At 40.7% G+C, this 27,295-nt stretch overlaps 2 protein-coding genes across 5 annotated transcripts in view; both read left to right on the top strand.

Moving 5' to 3' along the window:
- LOC306823996 (protein MTSS 1-like) overlaps positions 1-15,281 on the top strand; it is a 46,282-nt gene extending 31,001 nt beyond the window's left edge. Inside the window, exons 5-17 of one of the 4 annotated variants that reach the window (XM_079343951.1) lie at positions 452-543; positions 1,523-1,597; positions 2,935-2,946; positions 6,451-6,608; positions 6,812-6,919; positions 7,069-7,166; positions 8,850-9,114; positions 10,548-10,661; positions 11,000-11,251; positions 11,450-11,653; positions 12,050-12,209; positions 12,362-12,619; positions 12,718-15,281. In XM_079343951.1, the coding sequence (XP_079200077.1) occupies positions 452-543; positions 1,523-1,597; positions 2,935-2,946; positions 6,451-6,608; positions 6,812-6,919; positions 7,069-7,166; positions 8,850-9,114; positions 10,548-10,661; positions 11,000-11,251; positions 11,450-11,653; positions 12,050-12,209; positions 12,362-12,619; positions 12,718-13,217 (2,296 nt within the window). In that variant the 3' untranslated portion in view covers positions 13,218-15,281. The remainder of the gene's footprint in view (positions 1-451; positions 544-1,522; positions 1,598-2,934; positions 2,947-6,450; positions 6,609-6,811; positions 6,920-7,068; positions 7,167-8,849; positions 9,115-10,547; positions 10,662-10,999; positions 11,252-11,449; positions 11,654-12,049; positions 12,210-12,361; positions 12,620-12,717) is intronic. The other 3 variants (XM_079343954.1, XM_079343953.1, XM_079343952.1) reach the window with 3 other exon arrangements.
- Positions 15,282-17,214: 1,933 nt separating this feature from the next.
- Positions 17,215-27,295, top strand: part of LOC306823998 (transmembrane protein 65-like) — a 34,652-nt gene continuing 24,571 nt past the window's right edge. Inside the window, exons 1-2 of the mRNA XM_079343956.1 lie at positions 17,215-17,474; positions 17,729-18,037. Coding sequence (XP_079200082.1) covers positions 17,764-18,037 — 274 coding nt within the window. The 5' untranslated portion in view covers positions 17,215-17,474; positions 17,729-17,763. The remainder of the gene's footprint in view (positions 17,475-17,728; positions 18,038-27,295) is intronic.

Genomic DNA, 27,295 nt, shown 5'->3' with positions numbered 1-27,295 from the left:
CTAACAATGTGAGAGGCTGCTGAACTTAATCTGTACTCCAGTAGCAAAGACTTTATGGACTATTCATTAAATCCATCCTCTGACACCAAATCTACACACATTACCATTCAAGTGTGTGTAAACAACGCATGAAACCACTCTGTTAGCCAAGAATACTGAACTATTGCTTAACAAGATTGTTTTCAGATCTTGCAAATATTTTTACTTTCCCTTACCTTCCCGTTTTTTTTCGGGAATTGAACCCAGTATCTTCGAGTTAGGTGGACTTGCCATCTGCGTAAGCCTTTGTGCCAGAGTAAAGACAAAGACTCAGCATGCACTACATTCACTACATGAGGCAATGACATCACATGGAGCTTGCTGCTTAGAACTTCAAAATTTTCAAATTATCATGTTTCTAGCACAAACTGCAGCTCTCACATGAATAATAATGTTCTGCTGTTGTTCACAGGGTTTTCCTTGAAGGTCTGATCAACCCTATCCAAGAACAGATGGAGGATTGGAAGAGAGAAGTCAACACTTTGGACAAGGACCATGCGAAAGGTAGGATATACAAATGAACTCCATCTTTTCATGTGTCAGACGAAATCTTCAACGCAATGCAAGGAATAACCATTTTCAGTAATGCTGTTATTTCATCAGCTTACGAGTTATCATGGAATTGGCATTAAATGGGACATCTTCTATAAATAATGTGTGGGACGCTACAAAGCTAGAGAAGTTACTGAAAAAGTTCCCCACCGAATGGACAGGCTTAAACGTTGCTTCTGGTAGGTGGTTAAATGAAAGTACGTTTTCCACGTGTTGACCTGTCGGAGAACTAAAAAGTGCTCAGACATTGTAGGTCTTTTAAAATTACAGGACGAAATTGGCTGCAGTATAACAATTGTCATCAGTGCACATTTACTCCAGCACTACGACCAGCTGTCCCAGCTCGAGCCGGCTGCTTCTTTCTCTGCTTACCAGCTGGGGTTGCTTCAGACTCTGCGTCTTGCTCCTCTGTACACAGTAACTCCTCCACACTTTGTTCTGGCGTGCATGAGTAGCCCTAAATGTCTTACAGTACGAACATCATTTTCCTCCAAAGCCACAATAACACTGCTTCCTGCCCTCCAACCTGTTTTCTCACCAGCTCTCTGACGTGATGTCCGTGTTCCACACTGCTCCTCTTAGAGGCATCAATCCGCCAAATATTTTTTTTTTTAAACGGACATGACAATGACAGTTTGTAGTAAAAGAAGGCATGTTGTGAAAACTGCCATGCAAAGTTTTGCTGGAGTTTTGCTGGTAAATGGGAGCTTTCCCTTTAGTTTTCAGTGAGGGGAGTAAAACATTGTTCATGTCCATATAATTCTTGTATTATATGACACGGAGCTGGTGGAAAATCGGCACATTTCCCCTTGAAGTGTGTTATACTTTTCTGTTGTTCCACAGACAAATACCAAGTATTTGAAAAACTGCAAGTTTACACGAAGTTTTCACTAAAAAGAAATGTTTTTTTTATTTTGTCCTTCTGAAACAGAGTATAAAAGAGCCCGACAGGAAATAAAGAAGAAGTCCTCAGACACCCTAAAGCTTCAAAAGAAAGCAAAGAAAGGTAAACACTGAATGCAATGTCAGTGATGGAGAACAATCTTCTGCTGTCACTCTTTGCTCTTAATATTCACATGAACCTTACCTGTACATGCTTTGTGTCTGTCATAACCTGCCAGACCTACATGTAGCAAAAAGTAGGTTTTAATTTGCATCATCGCTCTCAGAGTTGCTGCATCAGTAGAGAAGGACAAAGGAATCCACTGGTGAATGGCTTGTAATGCTCTTATTAGTTTGACTTGAACAAGATGTAAGTGTGCTTTGGTTGTAATTCAAGTTTATTTAATGAATGCTGTACAAGATCTCTATCATCAAAATGTCAGTTTTAAAGAATTAATAGAAGTCATAAAAGCGACCAGGCAAAGAAACTGCGTTTAATAAAAAATGCTATCTTGTATTTTAAACGAGAAAATGTCCTCACATTATAAACAAGATTTTCATTAGACAGCAGTAATGTGTATGGAAAGAGTCGGCCCTTGCTGAGATTAGACTTACACAAATCTTGAGAGGATAAACATGACCTTACTTGGTGAACACTCGGAGAGGGAAGGAGCTTTCTCCCACTGCACGTCTTTTCGCTCAGGTCCTACTTACACACTCGCCCACCTGAGTTAAAAATGATGATACACATAAAAGGAACTGGGAAAATATTTTTCCACAGTAAATTTTGAAATGTTGATGTGTTCAGGTTTAAATACGTAGATCCTTTAAACTCTGACAAAGTCAACAGACTCTGCAGTGGATCCGACTTTGGCATAGAACTTAAACAGTACAAAGTGATCACTACTGAAAAGGCAACATAAGACTTGTTTCACCTACAGCATTCAGCGAGACTTTGATTATTAAACCCAAGATAAAGTCAACAATCGAGGTCTCATCTGTTTGTTGTGTATTTGCAGCAGTACATCAGTATACTGTAAGTATCGGACGATGTCAGCATTAAAATAGTTTTTTCATTCGTTGTGACAATGACTGCAGCAATCAAATTGTTAATAATACAAATAATGTAGTTACTTTCTCACTTTATAGAAGTATTTCACAAAGCTTAGTTTGTTGCGGTGGGCTAATCATGCCTGTAATGTGCTATGAATGTTACTATTCAAATAGTGTGTGATACTGGGCAACAAACCCTTGGTAATGTTCCTCCTGAAGCATATCAGAGGCATTGTTTTGGCTTCTTATTACAATGATTTGCGGACATCCAAAGACAAAAGACTGCACCCTAAGGTGATGGATTAGTGTTTAGTGGTGATGGCACTGTTTCAGTTGACTTGGATCTCTTCCCTCTCCCTGTCCCCATGTGTTTCGGATACATCCCTCTCCCTATGCTGCACACTGCAGCTGATAATCTAGGTAAGTCTGTCTGTGGCTAGACACACGTAATGTCTTACCAAGCACCTTGAAAGCATTTTGAGACTAGATGTGTTCATTTTTTCAAACATTGTTTTCAGACTATAGTTACCACATCACACATAAATATAAAGTCTCGGAGTAAGCTGATTCTTTGAGTAATTCAACATTAAAAAGAGCACTCTGTTTACACAGAACTTATTCCCCTTCTGTCAGCTTGTGTTTATCTGATGCTTGATATGTGTCTCGTGAGGGTGTTTTTCTGACCTAAGACCTCAGCCTTGCTAAGAAACAGTCTGTGACTGAAACCTAATGTAATCATTGGTCATGTGAAAGCTGAAGGAGATAATCTCATTTCTGTGTGTATGCACAATGTATCTTCATGTGTGCAGACCATGTAAACCAGCCCCAGATTAGTCTCGCCATGGTTCCTGGATTTCTGGCAAGTTGAGTTTGGTTAAAAAAAACAACTGTATCATACCTGTGGGATTTCTGACGCTTCTGATACACAAAAGACTATACAATGCTCAGCAAAGCTATATTTTCCATTTCACAAACATACATAAGAACTACTCCTCTTGTGTCCTCAGCTCTTTGAAGTGGAAAAGTAATTAGTCACAAAGTAAAACTCGAATGGTATCTACATGAAGTCGTTACGCAGTTCCTCTGAGGGTGTAACAGAGAGACACTCATTAGTCAGTGTGAAAACAAATAGTTTGTCTACAGCATATAGCACAGTCTCTAATTGTCTCTTACGAAAGAGTGAAACAGCTTGGGAAATCTGCTTCAGGGTGGATTTGTTTACTATTCAGTCAGTGACCACTGAACTTCCGTGAACCTCTTCCGTGAACCTCAGTGTACAGTACGTCTGTGGTTGGAGGGAAGGAGGAAGTAGCAATCAGGACCTTGTCATTCACATACTGTAGTTGCACAAGTCATGGTACAGAACCCAGGAATGTGAACAAACCGAGGAGCGACCCATTGTAGAGACAAATTGGAAGCATAACAGAATCCTATGTTTGGCACTCATTACCTGCCTCCTGATTACAAGTGGAAATCTCTTACAGGGTTATGACGGCATAGGTGTGTTCCTGTGTGTTTTTCCAATCCTATCCATCCATGCAATTCTGCCTTTTCCATCTATGCTAATGTCCGTCTCCAGCTTGTTGAGTAATAACACCTGGTTTTGGTTGATCAGTTATTTCAAACTTTCTCATGTTAGTGTGTAAAATGATAAGTTGATTCTTCTCGATAGTACCTTCAAGAAAAGTACATGGAGAAGTTATGACACTGATTGTGACAATGTTAAGCTCAGCGAGTCAACATTCTCATGGGCCCGACCAAAACAGCAACAAAGAAAATAGTTTGCTTTTTTTTTTTTTTTTTTTTTTAAAGACACAGTACCTCAACTTACTGAAGCGTCTATCCAAAACAACTGTGGCCAGAATGCAGTAACCTTCATTATACAGCATGCCAAAGAGACACCACAGCATCTCTGGCTTTGGGAATTTGACTTTTAAGGCCAACTGAGGCTTGGAGCTTCAAATGTTTTCATCACAAATAAAAGAGGGTTAAAGCTCCTGGGAGAAACGTTTGATTTGGGTGGATTTTGGCGGCCCCTGTTGACAAAGCAGCACTTCGTGTGTTTCTGCGCTTCAGTCAAAGAAATACACGAGAGAAAAAAAATGTGTGTACAGATCATTAGTACTGGTTTTAGTCTTTCTTTTTTTTTTTTCAAGACCAGCTAGAAAGCAAGATGTGACGTATGTTATGCTTGCTGTCACCTTAATGGCTGCTCTTTGTAGCAGGTATTAATGAAACATTCTGCCACATGGAGATGAAACAATTGAATTGACAAACGTTTAAATGAAATAGATGATTAAAGCCCAGCTGTTTAGAACTCCTGATGAAAGCATTGTTCATATTTTTCTTTGGCAGCAACATCCATGTAGAGTCACATTGCCTGAAGGGTTATGAAGAATACAGACATGAGTTCTGCAGTGGAAATCCGACTAATGAGTGAGGCCTGTCTAGCCATATCAGGCGAGGATATAGTCAGCTCTGCACTAAACCTTGTACAATGACAACATTGAATACTTATTTGCTTAAAAATGGCCCATTTGATCTAAAAGACACAAATATATACTACAATTTGAACTTTCCATTCTGTTTTCTCATCAGTATGGTCCCCATAGTGTAATATAGTGGGAATAACACTCACATTCCTCTCAGTGTCAGACACTAAACAAAGCCTGGTTATTGGATATATTATATATGAAAACTTGTGATTGTTCTTAAACTCACTTAATAACAGCACAAGTTTCCAATGTGTGTTTTTCTACTTCAAGCAGCCATAGTTTATTGTCCCTTTTTAATTGTGGTGTCGTTGTCAACCGATGGAAAGACAAAGCAGCCGAACCAGAGCTTAACCACATGATTTATAATGTATATTGTCGTGTCATATCAGAGAGGAAAGAGCTAAGGCTTTGTCTTCAACATTAGACACACAGCCTTATGTTTTGCATTTAACGTGAAGCTCGTTCTCTTGTGGAACTCTGTCAATGTTTCCTTCATACTGATTTGCATTATACAAGGCCTCACAGGAATTGTCAATTCTGGGCACCAGTTTGTTATCTTTACTTAGACACGAGAGCAGACAGACAGACTACAGTGCTGCTTACTGTGGGTTTGACCTTGATGTACCAAAGTCAAGAGTGTGTATGCGTCTAGTTTTTTGTGGACGAGTAGTTTGAGTGGTTAGATAATGCTTTTGAGGCCCACAAATCCACTTGCTCAGTCTCCAGCCTTCCTGCCTCAATAGGGAACTCAAGAGGGCTTGAGCTGTCTTCAGAGTGTCCTCTCAATCACCCAGACCAACACGCATACACTCACAGAAATATACACAAATGTATGCACGCACGCACGCACACACACACACACACACACACACACACACACACCTACCTTTGTACACACAACACAAGGTTTTACTCTTCGCTATCCTCTCACAGTAGATTGAAGCTTTTGAGGATAAGCGATGACTTTAAAGTAGGTAACCTTCTGACTCCTGTATCTCTGAGCAAACGATAGGAAACACTTCCATGACATAAGGGGCCCTTCACGTGGAGGTGATAGCCAATCAAATGCTTACATTGAAGCAACAACCACAGTGGGAAGATAACATGTAGAGCAGCAGTAACACTCAGAGCCAGCTCCAGACAGAAGTAATGAAAACTCATCATCCTTCCATGGCTTTGTGTTCATCTTCTTATCGTATATGCATGCATGTTACAGTCACACAACTCTGTTCTTAGTGTTTGTGTTTTAGTTGGAGGCTTTGTGTTCAGACGTACCATAGTTACTAGATTTGTAAACGTTGTGTTGTAGTAGTAAATAAACAAGTCATATGATTCCTCATGAGTTGGTAATCTCATTATACCTGTGATATTTTTTTCTTTTTCTTTTTTTTTTTCATGTGTTTGTTTGTATTTCCATTTTGTTTCCAAGGTCGAGGTGATATCCAACCCCAGTTGGACAGCGCCATGCAGGATGTCAGTGATAAATACATCCTGCTGGAAGAGACGGAGAAACAGGCCCTGAGGAAGGCTCTTATAGAGGACAGGCAGAGATTCTGCTGTTTTGTAGCCATGCTGCAGCCCGTAGTGGTGAGTACAGCAATGTATTAAAGAGAGAGTCCAGTCGACAATTCCCTGCCTGTGAATTCGATTTTCACTTCATTCTTTTTATTTAATTCCATTACTAATACCTTAATGCATACCTTTTAAGGCCTTTTTTATCTAAAGAGGACATTTTTTATGTTGTTTAAGCCCTTGATCTATACTTCATTCTCTGCCATTTATTCATCTAGGATGAGGAGATTTCTATGTTGGCAGAGGTCACCCACCTCCAGGCCATCTCTGAAGACCTCAAAGCCTTGACTTCTGACCCACACAAGCTTCCTCCTGCCAGTGAACAGGTGAGACAAACATCAAAGATGACAGCCCATGACAGTTAACTTAAACTGAAACAACTGACCTGAGGTCAAGTTATTTGGATTAGTTTAGTGCCCCTTCGTTTCGACAGGTGCAGCTAAGAAGTATGACTCCTATTTTATCGTCCTCTCAGGTGATTTTGGACTTAAAGGGCTCAGACTATGGTTGGTCATATCAAACACCGCCCTCATCTCCCAGCACCACCATGTCCAGGAAGTCCAGCATGTGCAGGTAGGCTCCCTCAGCCAATCACAAGACTACCAGCCTGTTTTTGGAGAATCACACTAAATTTAAAATGTTTACACTTTTGTTGAGTTACTGCAAGAACAAAGAAATGAGAAGAACATGTCTTTAAACAGTCAATGTAGAGGTTACATCATAGCTTGTAGTGTATACACAAAGGATCCCAAAGTCTCCTCGTGGCTGTGAATTCTATTTGGAGACATCTGTAAAATGGGGAGGCAACTAGAACATGAAGACAAACTTTTATGTTGCCCAATCTGTGTCTGCCACCCAGTGGTCGATTTAAGACGGAGAAGTTAGCATACCCTTCAACTTCATTTCTTTGCATTTGTATTTCATCTGCATCGGTAGTCAATAGCCCTTTTCAGACTGCCGTTTTAAAGGTGCAATATTTACACTCCTGTGACAGTTCGCCTTTAATTCAATGTTGCTGAGGTGTAATGGGAGGTGGGGCGGGCAAAGTGATCATCCCTCCATGCAGCCTGTGGAGGTAGAAACTGGCGTTCCGGCTGCGAGATCTGTTTGCCGAGGTGTCCAGGGAGTACAGCGCTGTGTGTTTGTGTGTTTGATTTTGTGCGTATGTAAAGCGCTCCCTAACGCCGTAAAGCAATGTGACTTCCCAGACTGGGACACGGACATTACGCAGTAGCAGGCGTAATCACTGCCAGGCTTTAAGGTGTTGTTATGGAAATTCACCATGAAAAGGGCCAATGATTCACCTCAGCAGGTTACACTTCAATTGAACTAGATTTGAAAGGAATGGTACAAAGAATATAATGTAGTATGTTTGGTTAAAAAAAAAGATTTGAGAGTTTTCAAAGACTTGATAAGTTGTAGCTCTTCACTCCATGTCTTCGACACTCTCTGGGTATTGCTTTGTATTTCCTCTTGATCAAGCTTTGGGACATGCCTTCCAGTCTGTTGAAACACTATAAAAGAGCAATTTAAGTGTTTCTTTCCAAAACACAACACGGCTTTATGACTTGTGCTTTTAACCAATCATTCATGCAATGACTCAGTCATGATGAGACTGCTGCTTTCTTGGTTTCAATGCTTAGTAATTATCTTTTTCACCAACTTTGAAGTAAAGCCTAAGTAAAATATATTTCTGCTTTTTTTTGCATTGTATTTTTTCTTCCTACATAATTTACATATTTTTCTGCATTTTTCATTTCGAAGTGTTTGCAATCCATCACTTCTGCATTGCTTTTAAGTTTTCATTCCCATAGTACTAGTCCTCAATAATTCCGCTACTGTAATTGGATCAGGCTTTTTAAGTTCTCAAGAGTAATCTCTAAATCAAAACTCTCAAACAGTTGTTTCAAAGGCATGAAGTCTTTTGATTTCCAGCCTCTAATTATTGTCATTATGATATCATGCCTCTTACGTTGTTTTGTTTTGTTGACTGGATCGGCCACAGTCACCGCCTGCTGCATCTTGGTGTGCTGTGTTAATTGTTTCCCATCCTGTCTCCTCCACATTCCCCCCCCCCAATCCATTCTCTCCTTGTTATTCCTGTTATCACTTTCTTATCCAATCATCTGCCTTCAATCCCATATCTATGGGTGCACTTTGATTCTCTCCCGCCCCTCCCCACCCCGCTTGTCGCTGCCAAACTTCTCCTTCCTCTGGTCCCTCCCTCATCCTTCGCCCCTTTCCCCCCCTTCACAGTAGTCTGAACAGCGTTAACAGTAGTGACTCCAGGGGATCCAGTGGCTCCCACTCTCATTCTCCTTCCTCCTCTTCTTCCTCCTCTTCCTCACACCACCTCTTCCACCACCATCCCCCTCGCCATCGGTACCGCAGCTCTACCCTGCCACAGCAGACCCCAGTCCGGCTCTCTAGCATCTCCTCCCACGACTCGGGCTTCATTTCGTCATCGCAGGACCAATACACATCGTCCAAATCTTCATTGCCAATGCCAGCTGAAACAAAGGTAAGGAAAAACCGCGAGCGACCCACGTGTAACCGTAATCATAGCTTGAAGTACGACACCGTAAAACCAACAAACGCTTTATGTCTTAAATGTTATTGTAGTCAGACAAACGTCAAGTCAGCAATCCACAATAGTCTTTTCTCAAACATCTCCCCAGCCACTGTGGGAGGCAGTTAGCCGGCAGCAGTGAGTGTATGTGATCATGGTGAAGTCATTTCACTATTATTATTTTAACATAAACGTACAGGAAATTAGTCTGCCTCTATTCTAGCCCAGGGCAAAACAGGTCAGCCCTATCCTGCTATTAAGGAGTCGACTGCTGTGACAGACTGCGGTTTGGTTAAACTTGCAGGGGCCTGATCACGCTGTGTGATGTATTATTATTAAATGTATCACAGCAAAATGATATATTTCAGCGTCAACAGTAGGTTTTCCACTCGCTGAGGGCATGTTTCTATCAGCAGGTCTCATTGTGTCACTTTTATTGCACCATCTGACATGGACTTCTGGGTAATTATCGATGTAATAGTCAGGGGGATTGTCTGTGTGGGGTTTTGTGGTTTGAGATCAACCATGAGAGCGGCGGGCTGCATTAGAGGACGTTTTGTAGGGTGCCAGCAACCAGAGTCTCCCCCCCCCCGGCCAGGACACAGTGGTGGAGTTAGATTCCAAGATTTTATGATGCAGGGAGAGAGTGGTTTGGCAAATTTATTCGTGACCTGTTTACAGTACTGTCTCAAAGATTAGCCCTATCATCGTCTTATTCTTGGTAAAGTTACTGTAGCGAATGTTTGAAAGAGTTTTAATGGCTCAACAAGATTTATTCAGGGTTACTCCTTAACTCTTGAATGTTACGGCCGAAGCTTGTAGTCACTTTGGATTTCTTTAATTCACATCCATGTTTAATAATGTTGTGGTTGGGGCTCTGCAGCTGAACCCAACCTCTAAAAGACCACAAACAAAACAAATACTTCTCTTTTCTAGGCATGCATTAAGTATGAATTACAAACACGGGTGTTAATTGCTAATATTTCCACATGAAAACGTTTAACACGCGTCTCTGTGAGAGTTTTTTCGACGTCCTAAAGACAGCATATCCTGTGCATTATTTAACAAAGCTACAGTACTGCTGATGTCAAAGCAATGAATGACTCCCAGTGCACCTTCTCTGCCACCTTTATGGTCACTTGCCTGTACTTCTCACTAACTGCTGAGGACTGTGGAAAAATTGCAGCTGCTCTCTAACAAAGTGCTCGTCTCTGTCTACAGTACCTGCTGACATGTCTGTCTTTGCGTTTTTGCTCCTCTGCACATGTCTGTCTGTCTCAATTTTCTTCCACCACCGCCCCCTCCTCACTAACCTCTTCTCTCCCTCTGCTCTCATCCCACTGGCTTCTTGCTGCTGCTGCTGCCACCACCACTTGCTTTTCTAGCCTTGTCCCAGTTCCAGGTCTTCTGAGGTGTCAGAGACTGGGCAGCTTCACAGTGACTGCAGCGCCCCCTCTCCTCTAGCTGCTGTTACTACACCTCAGCACGCTACTGACAAGGTGAAACACTCTTAACCCTCTTTCACGTACACTGTGTAACTACTACATGCACTAAGGCTACTTGTACTTAACTTCCAACTTGGCCGTACATTACATCAACCTAAGTTCATCACCTGCTTCTCCCAGGCGTGCTCATCATGTTCTCCAGTTATGGTTTTGACTGTTTCCTTTGTTCTCTTTTATTACTCTGGATCCACGTTTCTTTTTGTGCTGTTTAGTTATTTCACTTCATTGATGTGCTCTTTTTTTTGTCATTTTCCTTTTTGTATATCATTTAAGTAATTTATCACATTGTATGTTTGTTTGTTTTTTTGTTAATGTCCTGCACACACATCCAGCTCTCCAATGGTTTTGACCAACACAGTCCGGCAAACTCCCCTTACCTGCATAGCAATGGGGGGAGTTTGGGCTCAGGATCAGGCACCGCCTTCCCTTTTTTCCCTCCTTCCTCTTCCTCCTCATCCTCCACCTCCACCTCCTGTCCCACTCGCTCATGGTCACGTCCCGCCTCCGCCTTACTGCCAGACTACCCTCAATACAGCACAATGGGCTCCCCCATGGTGCCTTCATCAAGGGTCCCCAGCTGGAAGGTTTGTTCATCACCATGGTCTTGATGATCATCTTGCTCCCATTCTCCTTTTTAAACAATTTGTGCAACATATGTAATTTAAATCATTTTTAAATCAAGTCTTTTTTGCCTTTTTTATACTTTAGAAGTGCGTAGAGCTGAAACAGAGGACAGAAGCAAAGTCATGTGAAATTTCACCTTGATGTATGCATTCTTATAGGACTGGGCTAAGCCAGGCCCCTATGATCAGCCAATGGTTAACACACTGAGGAGGAAGAAAGAAAAGGAGGCCCCAGCTGTCGTAGACAGTAATGGCGGCGTGAGTAACGGCAGCATCCCGGGATCGACAGCACCAGCCTCAGCTGCTCTTCACATGTCTGCCTCAGTGGAGGAGAAGAACAGGAGCATGGCTGCACCTATCAAGGTCAGATCATTCACACCGTTTTCCACTTCCGCTTTTCCACTCTTAACTTTCTTCTGTGTCGTTTTCTGTGGTTGATAACAATACACAAGGATTGCTGGGTGATTCAGTTACCTCTTATCTTTACACGTACTGGAAGGAGCACACAGACTTAGGTCAGTGTACACTTAATGGCGTTTGTGTTTCTGAAGTTTAAGGCAAACTCACATTGAACTCCCAGCAGCAGTCGTGGCATTTAGACCACATGAATAAGCCTCTCGCCACCAATGTTCCCTTTTAATGACATCAATTGTACCTAATGATTGTAATGAGTTAAGGCAATTGTACCTGGCTGTGTCCAGACAGTCAGACCATCAGGCCCCATTACTGAATGTTTATTTCACTGCTTGATTGCTCCAGGCTGGGGATATTGACACCCATGAGGAACTGGCTCTGGCTTTAACCAGAAGTCTGGAGCTAGACACTCAGAGATCAAGCCGAGACTCCATCCAGTGTTCAAGTGGCTACAGCACACAGACCAACACACCCTGCTGCTCAGAGGACACCATACCTTCACAAGGTAACACAATGTCGAGAATCACATGGGCCTCAGTACACTGTCACCTCTTTTTATTTTTTTTTATTTTTTTTTATTTTTTTAACTCTTGTTTCATAACATACAATAACTTGCTGTGTCAATACATTGTTTACCCCTCTCTTTGTGCTGTCTAGTGTCAGACTATGACTACTTCTCCATGGCGGGGGATCAGGAGCCTGAGCAGCAGCAGTCAGACTTTGATAAGTCCTCCACCATCCCCAGAAACAGTGACATCAGTCAGTCCTACAGACTCATGTTTCAGAGCAAACGACCGGCCTCCACAGCCGGCCTGCCCAGCACGCAGACTCCTTACCCTGGTCAGGGAGCCTACCCTGCAGGGCCCTACCCCTCCACACCCATCCACAGCGGGCCTTATCCTACCACCCCTACAGGTAAAGAATACACAGCTATTGTCACAGTTGGATATCATTCTCTTAAATCTTAAAAAAAAAACATCCATATTTGACTCACTTGTGCTCTCTCATGGCAGGCTCAAATTCAAGTCAGGCATTTTATTCTGGATCCTATTCTTCAGGCCATGGTCCGGTGATTGTCACTCCTGGGGTTGCCACAATCCGCCGAACCCCCTCCTCAAAACCCTCCGCCCGCCGATCAGGTTCAATCGTGGGCACTGGCCCCATCCCTATCCGTACTCCTGTCATCCCAGTAAAAATCCCCACTGTTCCCGACTTGCCAGGAGTGGTAAATGGGAGCAGGAGTGCAGAGGAGACCGGAGGAAGAGATGATTCTCCAACATATACAGCAGGCGGGGATGCCAGCACGCTGCCTTTGATGTCCTGGAGTGGTCAGGCTACCACCAATCCTCCTAATGTAGCCCAGCACCTGCAGGGCGAGCCGGGGCACGACGGAGGAGAAGAGGAGCATCAGGGAGGAGAAGGGTCAGAGGGAAACATGCTAGTGGCCATCCGCAAGGGGGTCAAGCTTAAAAGAACCCTCACCAACGACCGCTCGGCACCACGAATCCCATGATCACATGACACAAAGAAACGTGTGATCTCGCGTCAAAGAGGAGAGCGGCTCTCCCTTTAGGTCAAAAGCTTTAGACAAAATGTTGCTCGTAGAAATGTCTGTGTACAGAATCAAAAACAGTCTTCATGCTCGCAAGAGAAATCAAACACATTTGTTAAACATAAAGCATATTCTCTTTCTGTTTGAATTCTCCATCTTCAATAATTCAGAAGAAAGATGCGAACAGGAAGTCTGTTGTTCTGGTCTGGGTTTTTTTAAATAATGTAGGAAATATGTAAAGCGAGGTTGTTCACATATGGCTTTGGACCTGAAGTGGATCACATGCCTTTACAATATCAAGGCCTAAGCCTAATGTGGTGTTGCAAATCCGAGCCCACAGGTTTGTTATGAAATACAAACAGATGCTTTTTTTGTTTGTACATAACCAGAAGGGGAACAAAATCAGCATTACACTTGAGGACAGGAAAGATGAATTTGTTTCCAGTATTCTCCTTGAAGCAGAGGGTTGGACCGTGTTAATGTCTCTTTTCAGTGTAAATAAACACTGTATTATATGTAAACACTCATTGCGTAGGGAGTGCAGTGTACGACCGTGGGACAAAAAAAAAAAGCATTCCAACTGCCAAATGGCTTGGCAGGAGGGCTGCAATGAGAAATTCAAGTACAACGCAGTGCTGTGAAAGCAATAATAAGGTGCACTATAAAGTACTGGCTTTAATGTCTTTGCATTGCACCATTTGTCATCCCCTGAGCAGTATGGACTGCTCACTCCGAGGGACGCCCTGAAGGCTTGCAGGAGGGTGCTGTGTCGTCAAAGCTTTCTTCCACCTACAGTTCAAATATGTGAGATCTCCACAGAGCCGATATTAGGAAGTACGAGTAGCAGAGACGGCTCCCCACTAAGCTACCGACGGGACTTTGTGTTAAGCTCAAGGTGTGCAGTGTGACCTGAGCGTCACATTGTTGATGCCCTGACATTCAGAGACACTTTAATTTGCGTCCTGTTTTTGTTCACGTTGTTTTAAGTATTTACATGATTTTGTAAATAATTTTGCATGTCAAGGATTGTGTTTCTCTCTTTCTGTGTCTTTTGCTGTTTGTCCTTCCTCTCCACAGAGCCACAATCATTTAGTCACACATCTTGAAGAAAGGTTTTATAGATGAATCATCAAAGCCCTTTACCAAAATTTGTTTTAAATGTTGCATGTTTTCTCAGTGTTTATTTGATCAAACCTGCAATATCTACGGGCTGAGCTTTGTAGAAACTCCTCAGTAGTTTGTGTTCCTATATAAGCCCTTATATATCCAGCATTTATTAGTACTGCTAACATCTGCAAACGGTTGTGCGATCATAACAAATATGAATACTAATGAATGTCAAAGTACAGGCACGCATGTCAAAACTCAACATTTAATGTACTAATACTAATGAGGGTTCCATAAAGCTTCAGGAATTAAATAAGTTCCCATCAGTAGGGTGCTATAATTTGTTATGAAATACTGTTTTTTTATCTGTTTCATTTTAGCCTGCATGCTCAGCGCTTTTGATTCATTTGGCTCTTAACACGTCATCTAATTTTCTTCAGCACAACATATTCAAATCTTTATTACAATTTAGTAAAAACATCAACATTTGAATGTTTTCTGTTATACTTCTGATGATATGGCTTTAAGGGAACCTTTCCCTCAATATGCAGCATTTAAGACTAAAGCATTTAGTGTCATGAGATATTTTTCATTTTCTGTTCAGGCACTGTGAACAAGGCTACTACAACAACATATATAAAAACTGTTAATTGGTACCGAGCTCTAAAAGTTTCTCCAGAAACTTTTTTTAATTTATTTTCTTTTTTTCATTCTTAAAATCTCGTTTTAGATCTTAACCTGTCTATTTTTTTATACTTGTGTGATTAGAAGTATCAGAGTAATGAGTTGTTTCATCAGTGCATGTTAAGTGAAATGTTCTTCGCTTTTGAGAGACTTCTTTATGTCCTTTATTTCAAACACACATATAGTGCATACACTGTGTTGTTATACTCAAATTAAAAAGGTTTTCTCCTTTGACTGCCAGGTTGACGTACAGTTATTAAACAGAAAGGTTTGCATTAGTATTATGAGTTTAGATTTGGGTGGAAATGGTATACGAGTCCAGAATGGTTTCACTTGAGTTAACAGTGCAATTTCTACACATTAGGTATTCTTGAATCATTTTTTTTTATGTTGGGTTAAGTGAATACTTTTCTGAGTTTGACGCGTTTTGGATCAACTGAGTGGAAAGATGACTGACGGCAGCCCTGCTATAATTCTTGCTGGAACAGTTGTTGTTGGTCAACAGTTCAGTCAGTAGAGCTCTCGTTCAATTAGATTCAAACAAATGGCACGCTAGTGGTACAAAAAAGGTACAGTAGACGGTAAAAAAAGAGGATGACTCAACTCTTTGTCTGAATTAAACCCAGACTATAAAGTGGGTACAGTCAAACCGAACCAATAGCATACAAATACTCTGTACTGTGTAATGTAAACTGTGTTAATAGTATAACCAATGGGAGACTTTGCTTTTAGTTTGTGATATTGTTGGCAATGTTCATTTTTTATCTTGTTTTCTGGCCATCCTCGTCTAAAACCTGTATTGTAAACTTATAAGTTCTGTATTTAAATTGCTAGCACAAAAATATATATTATATCAGAGTTGCCAAATGTCAATATATCCTATGATAAGAAGTTTAAAGTTTGACCAGGTTTCTCGTTTAGTAATTTTTTCCTCTAGAGAACATTTTAGTTATTCTTTTAGAGAGTTGACCTCTCTGTCTGTCTGTGTACAGTTCACCAGCCTACAATGCAGTTTGTTTCAGCAGGTAAAGATTGTTATTTTTTGTGTAACGACAGCTTTCGCAATATAATAAAAAAAATATACATTTAACTTTGACTCTCTAAGTGTTCAAATGTGCAAATGTCCAACCTATGTGGGTCATTAGACTAAAAAATGTCCCATATGTTCCGTGTCGAGCCTCAAATATCTTAAATCCATCTTTTTTTCCATTTTATTTTTTCTAAATGTTAGGTAAATATTGGATATCAATAATAGATAATATACAGGTTAAAATGTTCCTGAGGAGGGGACACATTGAATAAGTGAATAAGTAAATCTATTGTCTTCTACTTAGATGAATAATGAATCTTTAACTCAATGTAAACAGATGAGCTTCTTGTTTGTGGCCACAAGGGGGCGCCCCTGTCTTGACTTTACGTTAAAACTAGACCTAGTTTGTAGTATCTTTGGTAATAGATCACTCCTATCGTCCTTAGAGGCCTGAAAACACTCGTCTAATCAATACGTGTAAAACCATTACAATGAATCTGCCAGTCCCACACAGAAAGCCTTGGATTAAATCCCAAACGGGGGGAAGTAGGTTCGATGAGAAGTGAAACTCGTTTCATTTGCCTGAAGTCCAGGCTTCCTCCTCGAAACTAATAACTTCCACATGGTGTCATATTTTCACTGGGTGTGGACTGACTGTGCTGTGGCTGAATAGCTCAAATGCCCCACGTGTACATCAGCAAAGGGAGGGATGGAAACACACCCTGCACATTATAAACACTCCTTTAACAGAGAATATGAGTCGGCGATGTTTCCTGTAGCCTACAAGATGAAAAGTCAGACATTTTTAATCTCTACCTATGTTCTAAGTCATACTTTTTAGATTTGTGTGTAACATAGGCATATATATTCAAGCTGAAGCATTTTTATTGAATTTAAAGTACATTTGATCCAATTGATTCTTAGATTGAATCTGTCCATTATCTAATATGAACACTGAACACAAAGCATCCAATGAAACGTGTCATGCCTTTGCGTTTACAAAGGGAAATTCTAGTCATTGTTACAGCAGGCGTAAAATCGCAGGATGCGTACAACTCCACTCCGCTCCGTCTATTAACGTACGTGTGGCGGCGCCCGTCATACGTACGAAACAAAGCAGCTCTCCTATTGGACAGTATTTCCAGGGCGCTGGTCCCCTCCCATCCGCTTCACACAGACCATCCTGTCAAACAGAGGTTACGCCAGCTGGGATTAAGCTAGCAAAAATGTGAATTTGCACACATTTTACAGCCATTCAGGTGTTTGAGGCAGCGTGTGCGACACTACGACACCTGACAGTCGGTGAAGAAGAGCCGCGTGCGCCGGAGCTGCTGCTGCTGCTGTTTTCAAGGATTCTTCTGGAGGTTGTTGGACGGGACAGAGGAGCATCGACTGAGGTACGTCCGAGAAGGCAAGTTGCAGTTTCTTGAAACAAGTAAGCGTGTATAATACTGGTTGAACCAGTGTGTTGTGCGTATTTGTTGTTGTCAGGCCTGTTTTGCCCTCAAAGGAGCCAGGCTGCCTCCAGATGGAGGATGTGTGGGATGTGTTCATGCAACGGTTCCAGCAATCTCCTCGATTTATTACGAAGCATGTCGTGTTTACGTGTGGACTCGGCCTGTTAAATTCTCCTCCACTGTCCTCCCATCAGCTCCACCGGCTCGTTGCATTACCTCCATCCCAGAGATGCTGCCCTGCCTGCAGAGAGCGCTCCGGCCCGTCCTCGCTCTGAGAGCCGGGGCTGGGTTAACCACAGCCGGAGTCAGCAGCCACCAAAACCCCGCCGGACCGTCCCTCTTCATGATGATGCAACGGTGTCACCTGGGCACACACCCGGAGCCCGTGGAGCCCCTCAACTCCCCCCAAGGAGCCAAGGAGTTTATTTATAGCCTTCATCCATCTGAACGCACCTGTCTGCTGCGAGAGTTGCACAGGTTCGAGTCCATAGCTATAGCTCAAGGTAGGTGCTAACATTCAGATTACATTAGGCTATTGGGTACATTTTACAGTTTCACTTGCGTATTGCAGTTGAATAAACATGAATATAGTTCTGTCAGACTTCAATTTAAGCCTTTAAACATAGCCCATGAATTCTCTTTAGCAGAGAATGAGGGAATCTCATTATTGAAATAATTAATAATGAATGACAATGCTTTGTCATAGTAAGCATCATCAAGTCTGCACTTGCACTTCAGTTCTTGGTTGCTTGATTTAACAAGGTTATTACGACGATAAGCTCTGATATAGTCACCATAGGTTCACTAGTTAAAGCCCTGTTTTTCCAATAGACCATGCTATAGTTTAATGGAAATTTGGAGCCAATTCCTATAGTGCTGACCAGCTGACCCAGACCTCTGACCTCTGCGAACAAAGACAAAGGGATGGACTGTCAGGGATCAATAACATATGTGACTGTAGTCATGGGGCAATATTTCTTTAGGGAGCAAAACACATTATAAATCAGTTGCTCGGTCCGACTGTTGCTTTCAGATGGATTGGACAGACACACACTTATTACGTTTTTTTCTCTGATTGTGTGTTTATCCTTTGTAAGTGGATGTTGGATTCATATTATCACTTCACGGTGCTGCACGCAGGCTTCTTGCTCACGTTTTCTTTAAAAGATATGTTAGTCAGGTGATGCTTGAAGCTACAAACATCAGTGTTTTAGCTTGTCGGATGTTTCATCCTGTGGTGAAATGGTGATTATGGTAAAAAGCCTTTCCTTTTTTTATATCCAGAAGTTCCTGTACTATTAAGAATAAGATCTGTCATTTTTCATCAAAAAACAAATCACCATGCCATCCTCCAGAGTTCTCGACGAGGGCTGTCATTCTGTCTCCAGTTCTTATCAAATTACTTTTAACAAACAGTCCTGCTGTTCTGCCTACCCAGTACATTTTACAGTCCTCCCAGTACAGAAAATTGGTGCAAAAAAAGGGACTTTTTGCCATTGTTTTTATTTCCGCCTGCTGTATAAATGCAGTGCCACTGAGGATAGTCCAGCTTCTTGGAAAATGAGAACAAGGAAGAGGAGGAAGAGAATCAGGTTGGAAGAAGGAAATGGGTCGATCAATACTGAAACAGAGGAGAGACATGAGTAATGATGGAGAGGCTCTACAGTACACAAGGTCCTCTCTGGGAGTCTGCTGCTCCTGTCGCACTCTACTTTATGTTAAACACCAGCAGCAAAATGCACACACGTAATGAAATGATTTATAATTTGCCACTTCCCTGTAATGCACCTTAAATGTGCATTACTGAAATGGAAACACTTTTATTGATAAGAATATTAGATCCATCATACCGAGCCCTGGATTGGTGGATTAAGGATGAAGTGTTGAAACTGCAGGAAAATTTTCAATATAGCCTTGTTGACTGTAGTGTCACTATCTTCTGATAGGTTAATGACTCTCATTTTGGGGGAGCTTCAAATGTCTCAGATCCAAGAAGCTTTGAAGGCAGAACAATCCCTAAAATCTCTAAATTTAAATTCCCACTCCCAGTGCACCAGGTTACCGTACAGCAGCAGCCTGCTGAATGTTGAACGTTCATGTCACAGCTCAGACTGTCTGTGTTCAACTTCTCATGAAACCAGCAACAGAGTGCTGTTTGAATTCATTACATACACGTTTCCATTACAAATTGGAAGTTAAAGAGGAGCCTGCAGATATTGATAGTTATGAGTCTGCCCGTGTTTATACATCAACTCTATCAGTGTGATGTATATCAAACATGGAGACATTTTATTCTGAAAAAATATATGTAAGCTATAATGCAAAGTATGTCCTATTGCTGTTCTTCATGTTTCCACACTACTGGTGTCAACAGCATGTTCTCCTGATTTGATTTAAGCACACCTCTTTTTGGTCTCGAATGTATATAGACAGTTTGGACCATTATATGGCTGTGATAGTTCATTCTCTTCAGTATATAACCCTGCATCATGCTGTAAGCTGACAGAATTTGGGATGGCATCAAAGCATCACTTATCTTCCTCTGTGTACGTTTTTATAGTCCTGTAATTCTTCTGCATCTTAAGCAGCTTGAGCAGTCATGATAATAAAACCGAAAAATCATATTAACAGCTGAGCAGTTTTATCGAACTGATGTTGTGCTAAACTGCTGATTTAGTGACTTGTTTGTGGTTATGGGTGTCAAAATTAAATTATTTTAAAATTCCAATATGGTCGATCTAAGAAGTGAACCTTCCCCTCAGGACACAGAGGAATTGATTTATTGTTTGTTTTTTTAACCAAAAACTCAATTTTTCTCTTTCCCCCTGTGTGGTTGTCAGACTGTGGGGGAATTGCCAGCAGAGCCATCGTTATGAGGCGTTCCATTAAGATCCTCCATGCTCTCTGATCCTGATTGTACATCATTCTACAGTATTGTGTCAGTGGTGGCAGATTGTATCCGGAGAACATGATGCAAGTCTTCTCCTGTTCGCCACAATGACACTCACCAAACACTGTTAAATCCCTCATGTGCCTCTTGGTAGAGGCTTTATCATACGCTGAGACTGTAAAAGAAATAATTGATTCCGTCTATTTCTTGAGTTTTTCAGGCAGAAAGGCTTGAATCACATTGTGACGCAACAGTCAGAGGATCACATATAAATGTCGGTTGTGTGGCGTGACAGTGTAGGGATGTTAAGGTCTTTTATTCGCCAGATTCAGTCATATTCCTTCCCGGGTTTTAGGTTTCGTTTGGCATTGCTGGGTTGATTTAAAACCCCAATATTAGAGGATAATGTGTGCTGACGTGACTATTCTGAAGGGACAGATACAGCCCTTCTGTTCTCAACTCTGGGACCTGCCTGGCTGCAGTGCGCTAATATCTTCACCTTCACGTTATAAAACCCTCAGGGATTGTCTTACCTCCCGTACCTGTGTGCTGCAGATGAGCTGAGTCAGTGATCGTTGGACGGGCAGACTCTGACTCTCTCTCTCTCTCTCTCTCTCTCTCTCCCTCTCTCTCTTTCTCTCTCTGACATGATGGCTGACAGATTGATTTTTCTGACAGGTTCATCAACACCCTTCATCATTCTACCCAGAGGCTTCATGATCCCTGACGCTAAACCCTTAGTTTCATAATGTTTGTGCTGGTTTGCTGGATGGGAAGGAAGCTGGATATCTCACTGGACTGCTTCAGGTTTTCCTGTAGTGTGTCCATACTGGTTGCTGCCATGTTTACTGATTGTTTACCCTATCATTGTAGATATGTGCTACAACATTTTTACATATTTACCCTCAAATTAACTTATTGTGAAAGAAGGCAGAAAATATGTTAATTATGCATTTCTACTTTCAACCACTCAAATATTTGTGTTGCAACTTCAGGTAGCGCAACAAGCTACAAGCACAACATAATCGCCTTAAATTATAATATTATATATTTCAGCAAGTTACTAGCGAGAACGAGACGTTTTGCATATTGGTCATGTGTTTATATAATATACAGCTCAATCTGCATCCATTTTCAATTGATTTTAAAGACACTTGCCGATACATCCAATAGTCTCGCTTTAGTTTTTGGTCACCACCAACTCTTGAAGGAAATATTTGTCGGCTAAATGTTCTAATTGTGTTCACCAGAAGTGTTATACGACTGAGTCTCTGAAACCTGCAGTACAGTTACAGACTGAATGTTGATGCTCACTGTTAAAAGTAAGCATGCATGTAGTGATTATGACACAGCCATTGCATGCTAAACTAAATGCTGACTGGGCTATAGATGTCAACATTTGAAATGAGTAACCTTCTAAAAACAACACTGAAGTCTAAAACATGATGAATGATGAAGACAATATGGACATTGTCATTAGAGACATCCGTTTGTTTACTCTGCATAGAAACTGTATTGAAAACCAAAGCTATAATTCTTACTTTTCAGTTCTTGAAACTGAAATATAGAAATGCTGAAGTTTGAGTTTTAGATTGACTTCAGCAGTAAGTTGTGAGATAGCACCTAAATCTACCCCCTAAATAAGCTGCAGATTTTACTGAGGACAAAGAACACATCAATGACATAGAGTTGCCAAACAAGATCCTGCTCACGAAAGATATGCACAAACTTTTGAAAGAAAATTTTAAGCAATATTTATGCAGGAAAAAGTTTCTGAACAATGGCAAGGATGCACTTTTCGACATGAGTTTGCATTTCCATCTGCACTGTAAGGAGTTCATACAGGTACACACACCACTTCAAAGCGGAACATTCTGTATATTTGCATATAAAGTAACCTTCTCACCTTCCAAAATGCAGGATGTCATTGTCGAGCCCTTCTTAGATGAGGCAGCTAAATAAATGAATAAGCCATCAGAGATACTGCTGTGCCATCTGGACCTCTTTGATCTCCAGCGTCCAGGTACAAAGTGAATCAGTATTAACACAGACCTGCTGGGGGAGGATGAAAAAGTGAGTGATGACATTGAAGCAATTTGCCTTCATGGCTCGGAGGATGGAGAAGTTCTGCAGAAGGGGAAAGCTAATGTGAGATGAAACAAAGGACAGAAATCAGCAATACGAAGGAAGACATCCGTTTTTTTGTTTGTATAACCTTTAAGTGTCCCTTGAGCCCGCAAAAACAAATTGAAGTGGCATCAACAAGCAAATCGAAGAAGAAGTAATTCATAACCTAACTCTCTTTTTGAACCATTAAATAATTCAGGGGTTGAATAAACCCAGGATCGAAGCTTTCATCCTCTTTCCCCAAGGTTTGTCTTTTTTGAATGCAGGTCCTATATTTTCTACTCTCAGTTTTTGTCTGTCATACAGAATTGGCTGTTGATATTGGACTACACTTTTTGTATAGAAATGGGGAGCAATCTCCTTAAATCATTTTTCCAGAATTGAACCTTCTGAATGAACAATTGGACAAAGAAGAGCACCTTTTTCATTTCACCATCCTCCCTGGGCTCAGGCAGTCTTATTGTCATGCTAATACACACAGACAGATCCCCAAACATAGACAGTAGTGGCTTCTGCGGTCTATTAAAACACAGGCCCATTTGTAGAACCTGTAATGATGCTGATAATTGACTCTCTAGAAATCAACAGCTTGTGTCATTTCCAGACAGTCGGTTGTGATGCTGTCCTGTGGGCGTTATTGCTTTGACATTTTACTGGCGATTTGTGTACAGAAACATCATTTATCACACAGACTGGAATAACACAGCATGTCTATTCATCAAGAGCAGTTTGCTTCCAACAACAGAGCTGCAACAAATAATAGCTAAACAGTTTGATATTGCTGAGGATACTTTGGACTTTTGTCAATTTAGTAGGTTTTCGACTTATTCTGCCTGTGAGCATTTTCCCTTTCTGAAAAAGCCCCAGTTCAGTTCAGGAGAGTAGACTTTTCAGGAGTGGGTTTCAATAGACTGAATAGGTTTTGTGCTGTATTGGATCCTTTCCTATTTTAATACCCACAATGCTGTGCAAAATTCAATGTAAAACGTACACCTCCAAATCAAAACAAATAAGGCTGGCTCGGGTAAAGCGCCTTTAAATATTAAGTTGTTAAATTGTTTTCATGCCATGTGAACTGTTGTATTATTTATTGAACCATCATGCATATCACATCTGAGTTGTAGTGTCAATGACATGAGGCAGGCTAATGACGCCACACTGAATGAATCAGACAAAGTAGAAACATAGTACCTGTATATCAGCCCATACTGTGGGGCCCTCTAAACAGTAGGTCCTAAAACTATACAACACGGATAGTAGAGACTTTAGGCACTTTGCAATTCAGATTAGTTTTTGTTCTATCTGCAAGTCGATCCTCATCCATGTTTTGCTACAACCGTGAAAACTTTATAAAGTTAAAAGAGAAAATGCTTCTTGGATGAAACGTGTTTTATATTTGCCCTTTTTTCAGGCCAGAGGACAATTATAATTCTAATGATAGGCTACAGTATGGTACAATCCAGGAAGTACTACAATACAGAAGCACTGGACTATGTATTGCAAACCATTTTCAAACAGTTTTTTTTGTAGCATGTAACACAACAATTTGTTGGGGGTTGCTGCCCAATCTATGATGTTTGGAGGTTTATTGCTAGTAAGGAAGTTAGCAAGTTAGCCAGATAATATTTTAGCGCAGAATACATGAAAGGTCCCAATTCTTTAACCACTGGTTTTGGATTTGTCTGGATTAAGAAAGCCATGATAATAAGGCCCAATCTTTTAGTTGATAAAGGTAAAATATATATCTCTTGATAGGGTCTCATTAAGACCACTGAAAGTTAAAGTCCCAAAGTTTAGATTAATAAAGAATAATTCATCCAGAGGGTATTAAAGCGAGCAGGAAAACTCCATATGTTTGTTATTTCTCAGGCAGATGGATCGAGGTGTGAATCACATTACACAGGCACAACAGACGGCCATATTAATATTATGCACAATGGGGTGTTTGATATTCAAGGTGGGGTTTGTTTTTTATGGGCCCATCCATTTTCGTCATGAGGTCATGCTCTTCAGATCAATCATGTGACAGGGATTGATCCTTTTCTCTTATTTTTTTGATACTGTTTTTCCCATTATCACCTTTGAGGAAAAACACACGCTCACTTCTTGTCACCTCTTTTTTATATGATTCTTCTGCTCTGCTGTGTCCCCATTGTCCCACATATTTCTATATTATTTGTCCCACTCATTACCCTCTCTCATATGCCCTCCACCCTCCACACTCAACAATCTACACACACAATCTCCTTCCTGTTTTCTCCTTGGTTTTATGTCCCTCAGAGGCTTCTGTAGCTGACCTTGGTTCACAGTCATGATGGCAGCTAATTTCACTGCAGATCCACATGACCAAAGTCAGCACTTTGTGGTTGATGTTAAGGTGAAAAACGTTCTGCAGGCATGTTTTTACTGCAGTGTTTGACCACTAGGTCTCTCGTGGAAAATACATAATAAGCTGCTGAGTCGAATGACTTACCTGAAAGAAATACATTATAAGTTGCACAAAAAGGGTCTAAATTTGGAATTAGTCTTCCTTATCATCTTCTTTTTCTTCTGGATTAAAGTCTTTATTTCAGACATGTATTTTTATTTTTAAGACAGAAAACAAACAAACCAACAAGAATAGTGTATAAGACAACAGGTGAGTATGATTACCTGTCCATAAAGGAATGGGAGGAAGTGTGAATTTACCTATTCCCCCCTTCCTGTCCATTGATCTTTAGTTAATAAATCAACAATCCTAATTTAGGAATACATGAATAATAAAAATGTCTTATGTGTATTAATTTACATAAACTAAGAAAAATATAAATATTTTAGAGCCAAATGTGTTGAACTATGGAAATGCAGGTTTTCTATCCAATAGAAACTAAATTGTGTTGAAAATGTACTTTCCTATAAATAGCTTAATGCTAAAATAATATAGTATGTTATGTAGTTATTGGTCTTAACTATTAACACACAATCTACAGTGGCCAACGGGATTGTATCTTTTTACAGTGTTACATGCAGGGGAAGTCATTATCCATCTTTTCCTTGCAGCCCACTACTTAATTAGAAATACTTCTCTTGTCTTCCTCGCGTGGTCCTTTTTTTGTCTGTTGGCCAATAGACAGACACAGAAAGCGCTGCTTTCTTCTTTCCTTCTGTTCTCTTGTGGTCCATCATTAGTCAGGAGGATATTTAAAGGATTTGTGTTTTCAGTCTGTGTCTGGGTTTAGTTTCAAGCCCTCCACAGCTGCCTTAATTGGCACTGGAAGGATATACTGGTGTATATGTCTACCTGTCATATCCTGCCAAGTTTCCTTAAACCCCAGAGGGAGGAACTACTTTGCTGAAATTTAACTATGCACTGTTACGCTTCATACGATGTGGTGTCATGCCCCAGTGCTTTGTTTTTTCTTCTTGCTCTGTCTAGTTAGTTGTGCATTCCCCAAGAAAGAGCTACTCATTATTTTGCCTGAGGAAAGAAAAAGTATTTTGAGTTGCATTTTGACATTTAGAAGCCCTCCAGTAGGCATGTTATTGAAATATTGAAGAAAAAAGTTTCCCTTGAAATGCACTTTTATATGCAAATCATATAACTTTCTTAAGCTGTAAAGACTAAAACAAAGAATCCAAAGAACACATACAGAAATACTTAATTGACTTTTAATTGCATTTTCTTCAATTGTTATTTCTCAATTATTTTCCAGAAGTTTTCTTTCTAAACTCGCCCTAAGATAAAATAATTCAACTGTGAGTTTTCAAAACTTGCTGCTACAAAAAAACACTGCGTCCCACTTTATGTGTGCAGTCTAATGTCCTCTTTACTGCGTCATAAATCATCAAATACCAAGGTGCTGCACACTAGATAAATGACTCTAGCCCTCTATTGTCTCCCTGAAGATGAACTCTATTGATCTCACACACCAGCACACATGCCTGGTCAATGTGAAGCCAGAACAGATTTTAATATTTTTAAACTTATTTACAGGCCGTCTCCTTCACACAACAGTCGTATCAAAGCACACTGCGGAACTGAGAAACTCTTTCTGTGTGAAGAGATGTCGCTCAGAAATCAATTGAATCCTGTGGGAAAGAAACAAGGATGTTTCTTTGTTTACATTTGCTGTATAAAGCCCAAGAGAGACACACACACACACACACACACACACACACATAGACACACACACAATCACACACACACAAAGAAAACTTAATGCACTGCTGCAGGGTCCTGCGGTAATTGTTTTTTTTAGTGGTTTGCACCCCCGTAACACAAAAACGCCTGAATGAGCAGAACATCTTATGGCTTTTATTAATCATTTTGTGAAGGCAATTGAACAGATTGACAGATATTATTCATCATAATTTAGTTTAGCTGAGCAAGAACTTTCCTTCTTCTTGTTGCTGGACCAGAGATACAAAAGAGGTTTCAAATGTTCCCTCATCAAACGAGCAATGTCAGAGCAGCAAACACCCGAGACCCAAATTTAAATGATACTTGATCAAACAAACATTCATAAATGTTCAGACTGCTAAGATAGCTCTAACATGTGCCATCGGTCTTTCACACTTGAAGAAAACTTTGACAAAAAAATCCAGATATTTCCCGGAGGAGCTGTATGTGTAAACGTAAACAGCTTCATTTTTCACTCACACTTTAGCCACAGTTATTGAATTATTATATACTGCTGCCAGCATCCTAGCATTTTCTTTGTAATAAGTCCAAGTGGGCTTATGTGAAAAAGAAAAAAAAAAGTCT

Source organism: Symphodus melops, assembly GCF_947650265.1.
Source record: "Symphodus melops genome assembly, chromosome: 5".
NCBI classification, from domain to species: domain Eukaryota; kingdom Metazoa; phylum Chordata; class Actinopteri; order Labriformes; family Labridae; genus Symphodus; species Symphodus melops.
The sequence above is the reverse complement of the archived record's forward strand: the minus strand, read 5'-3'. Positions and strand labels throughout refer to the sequence as shown.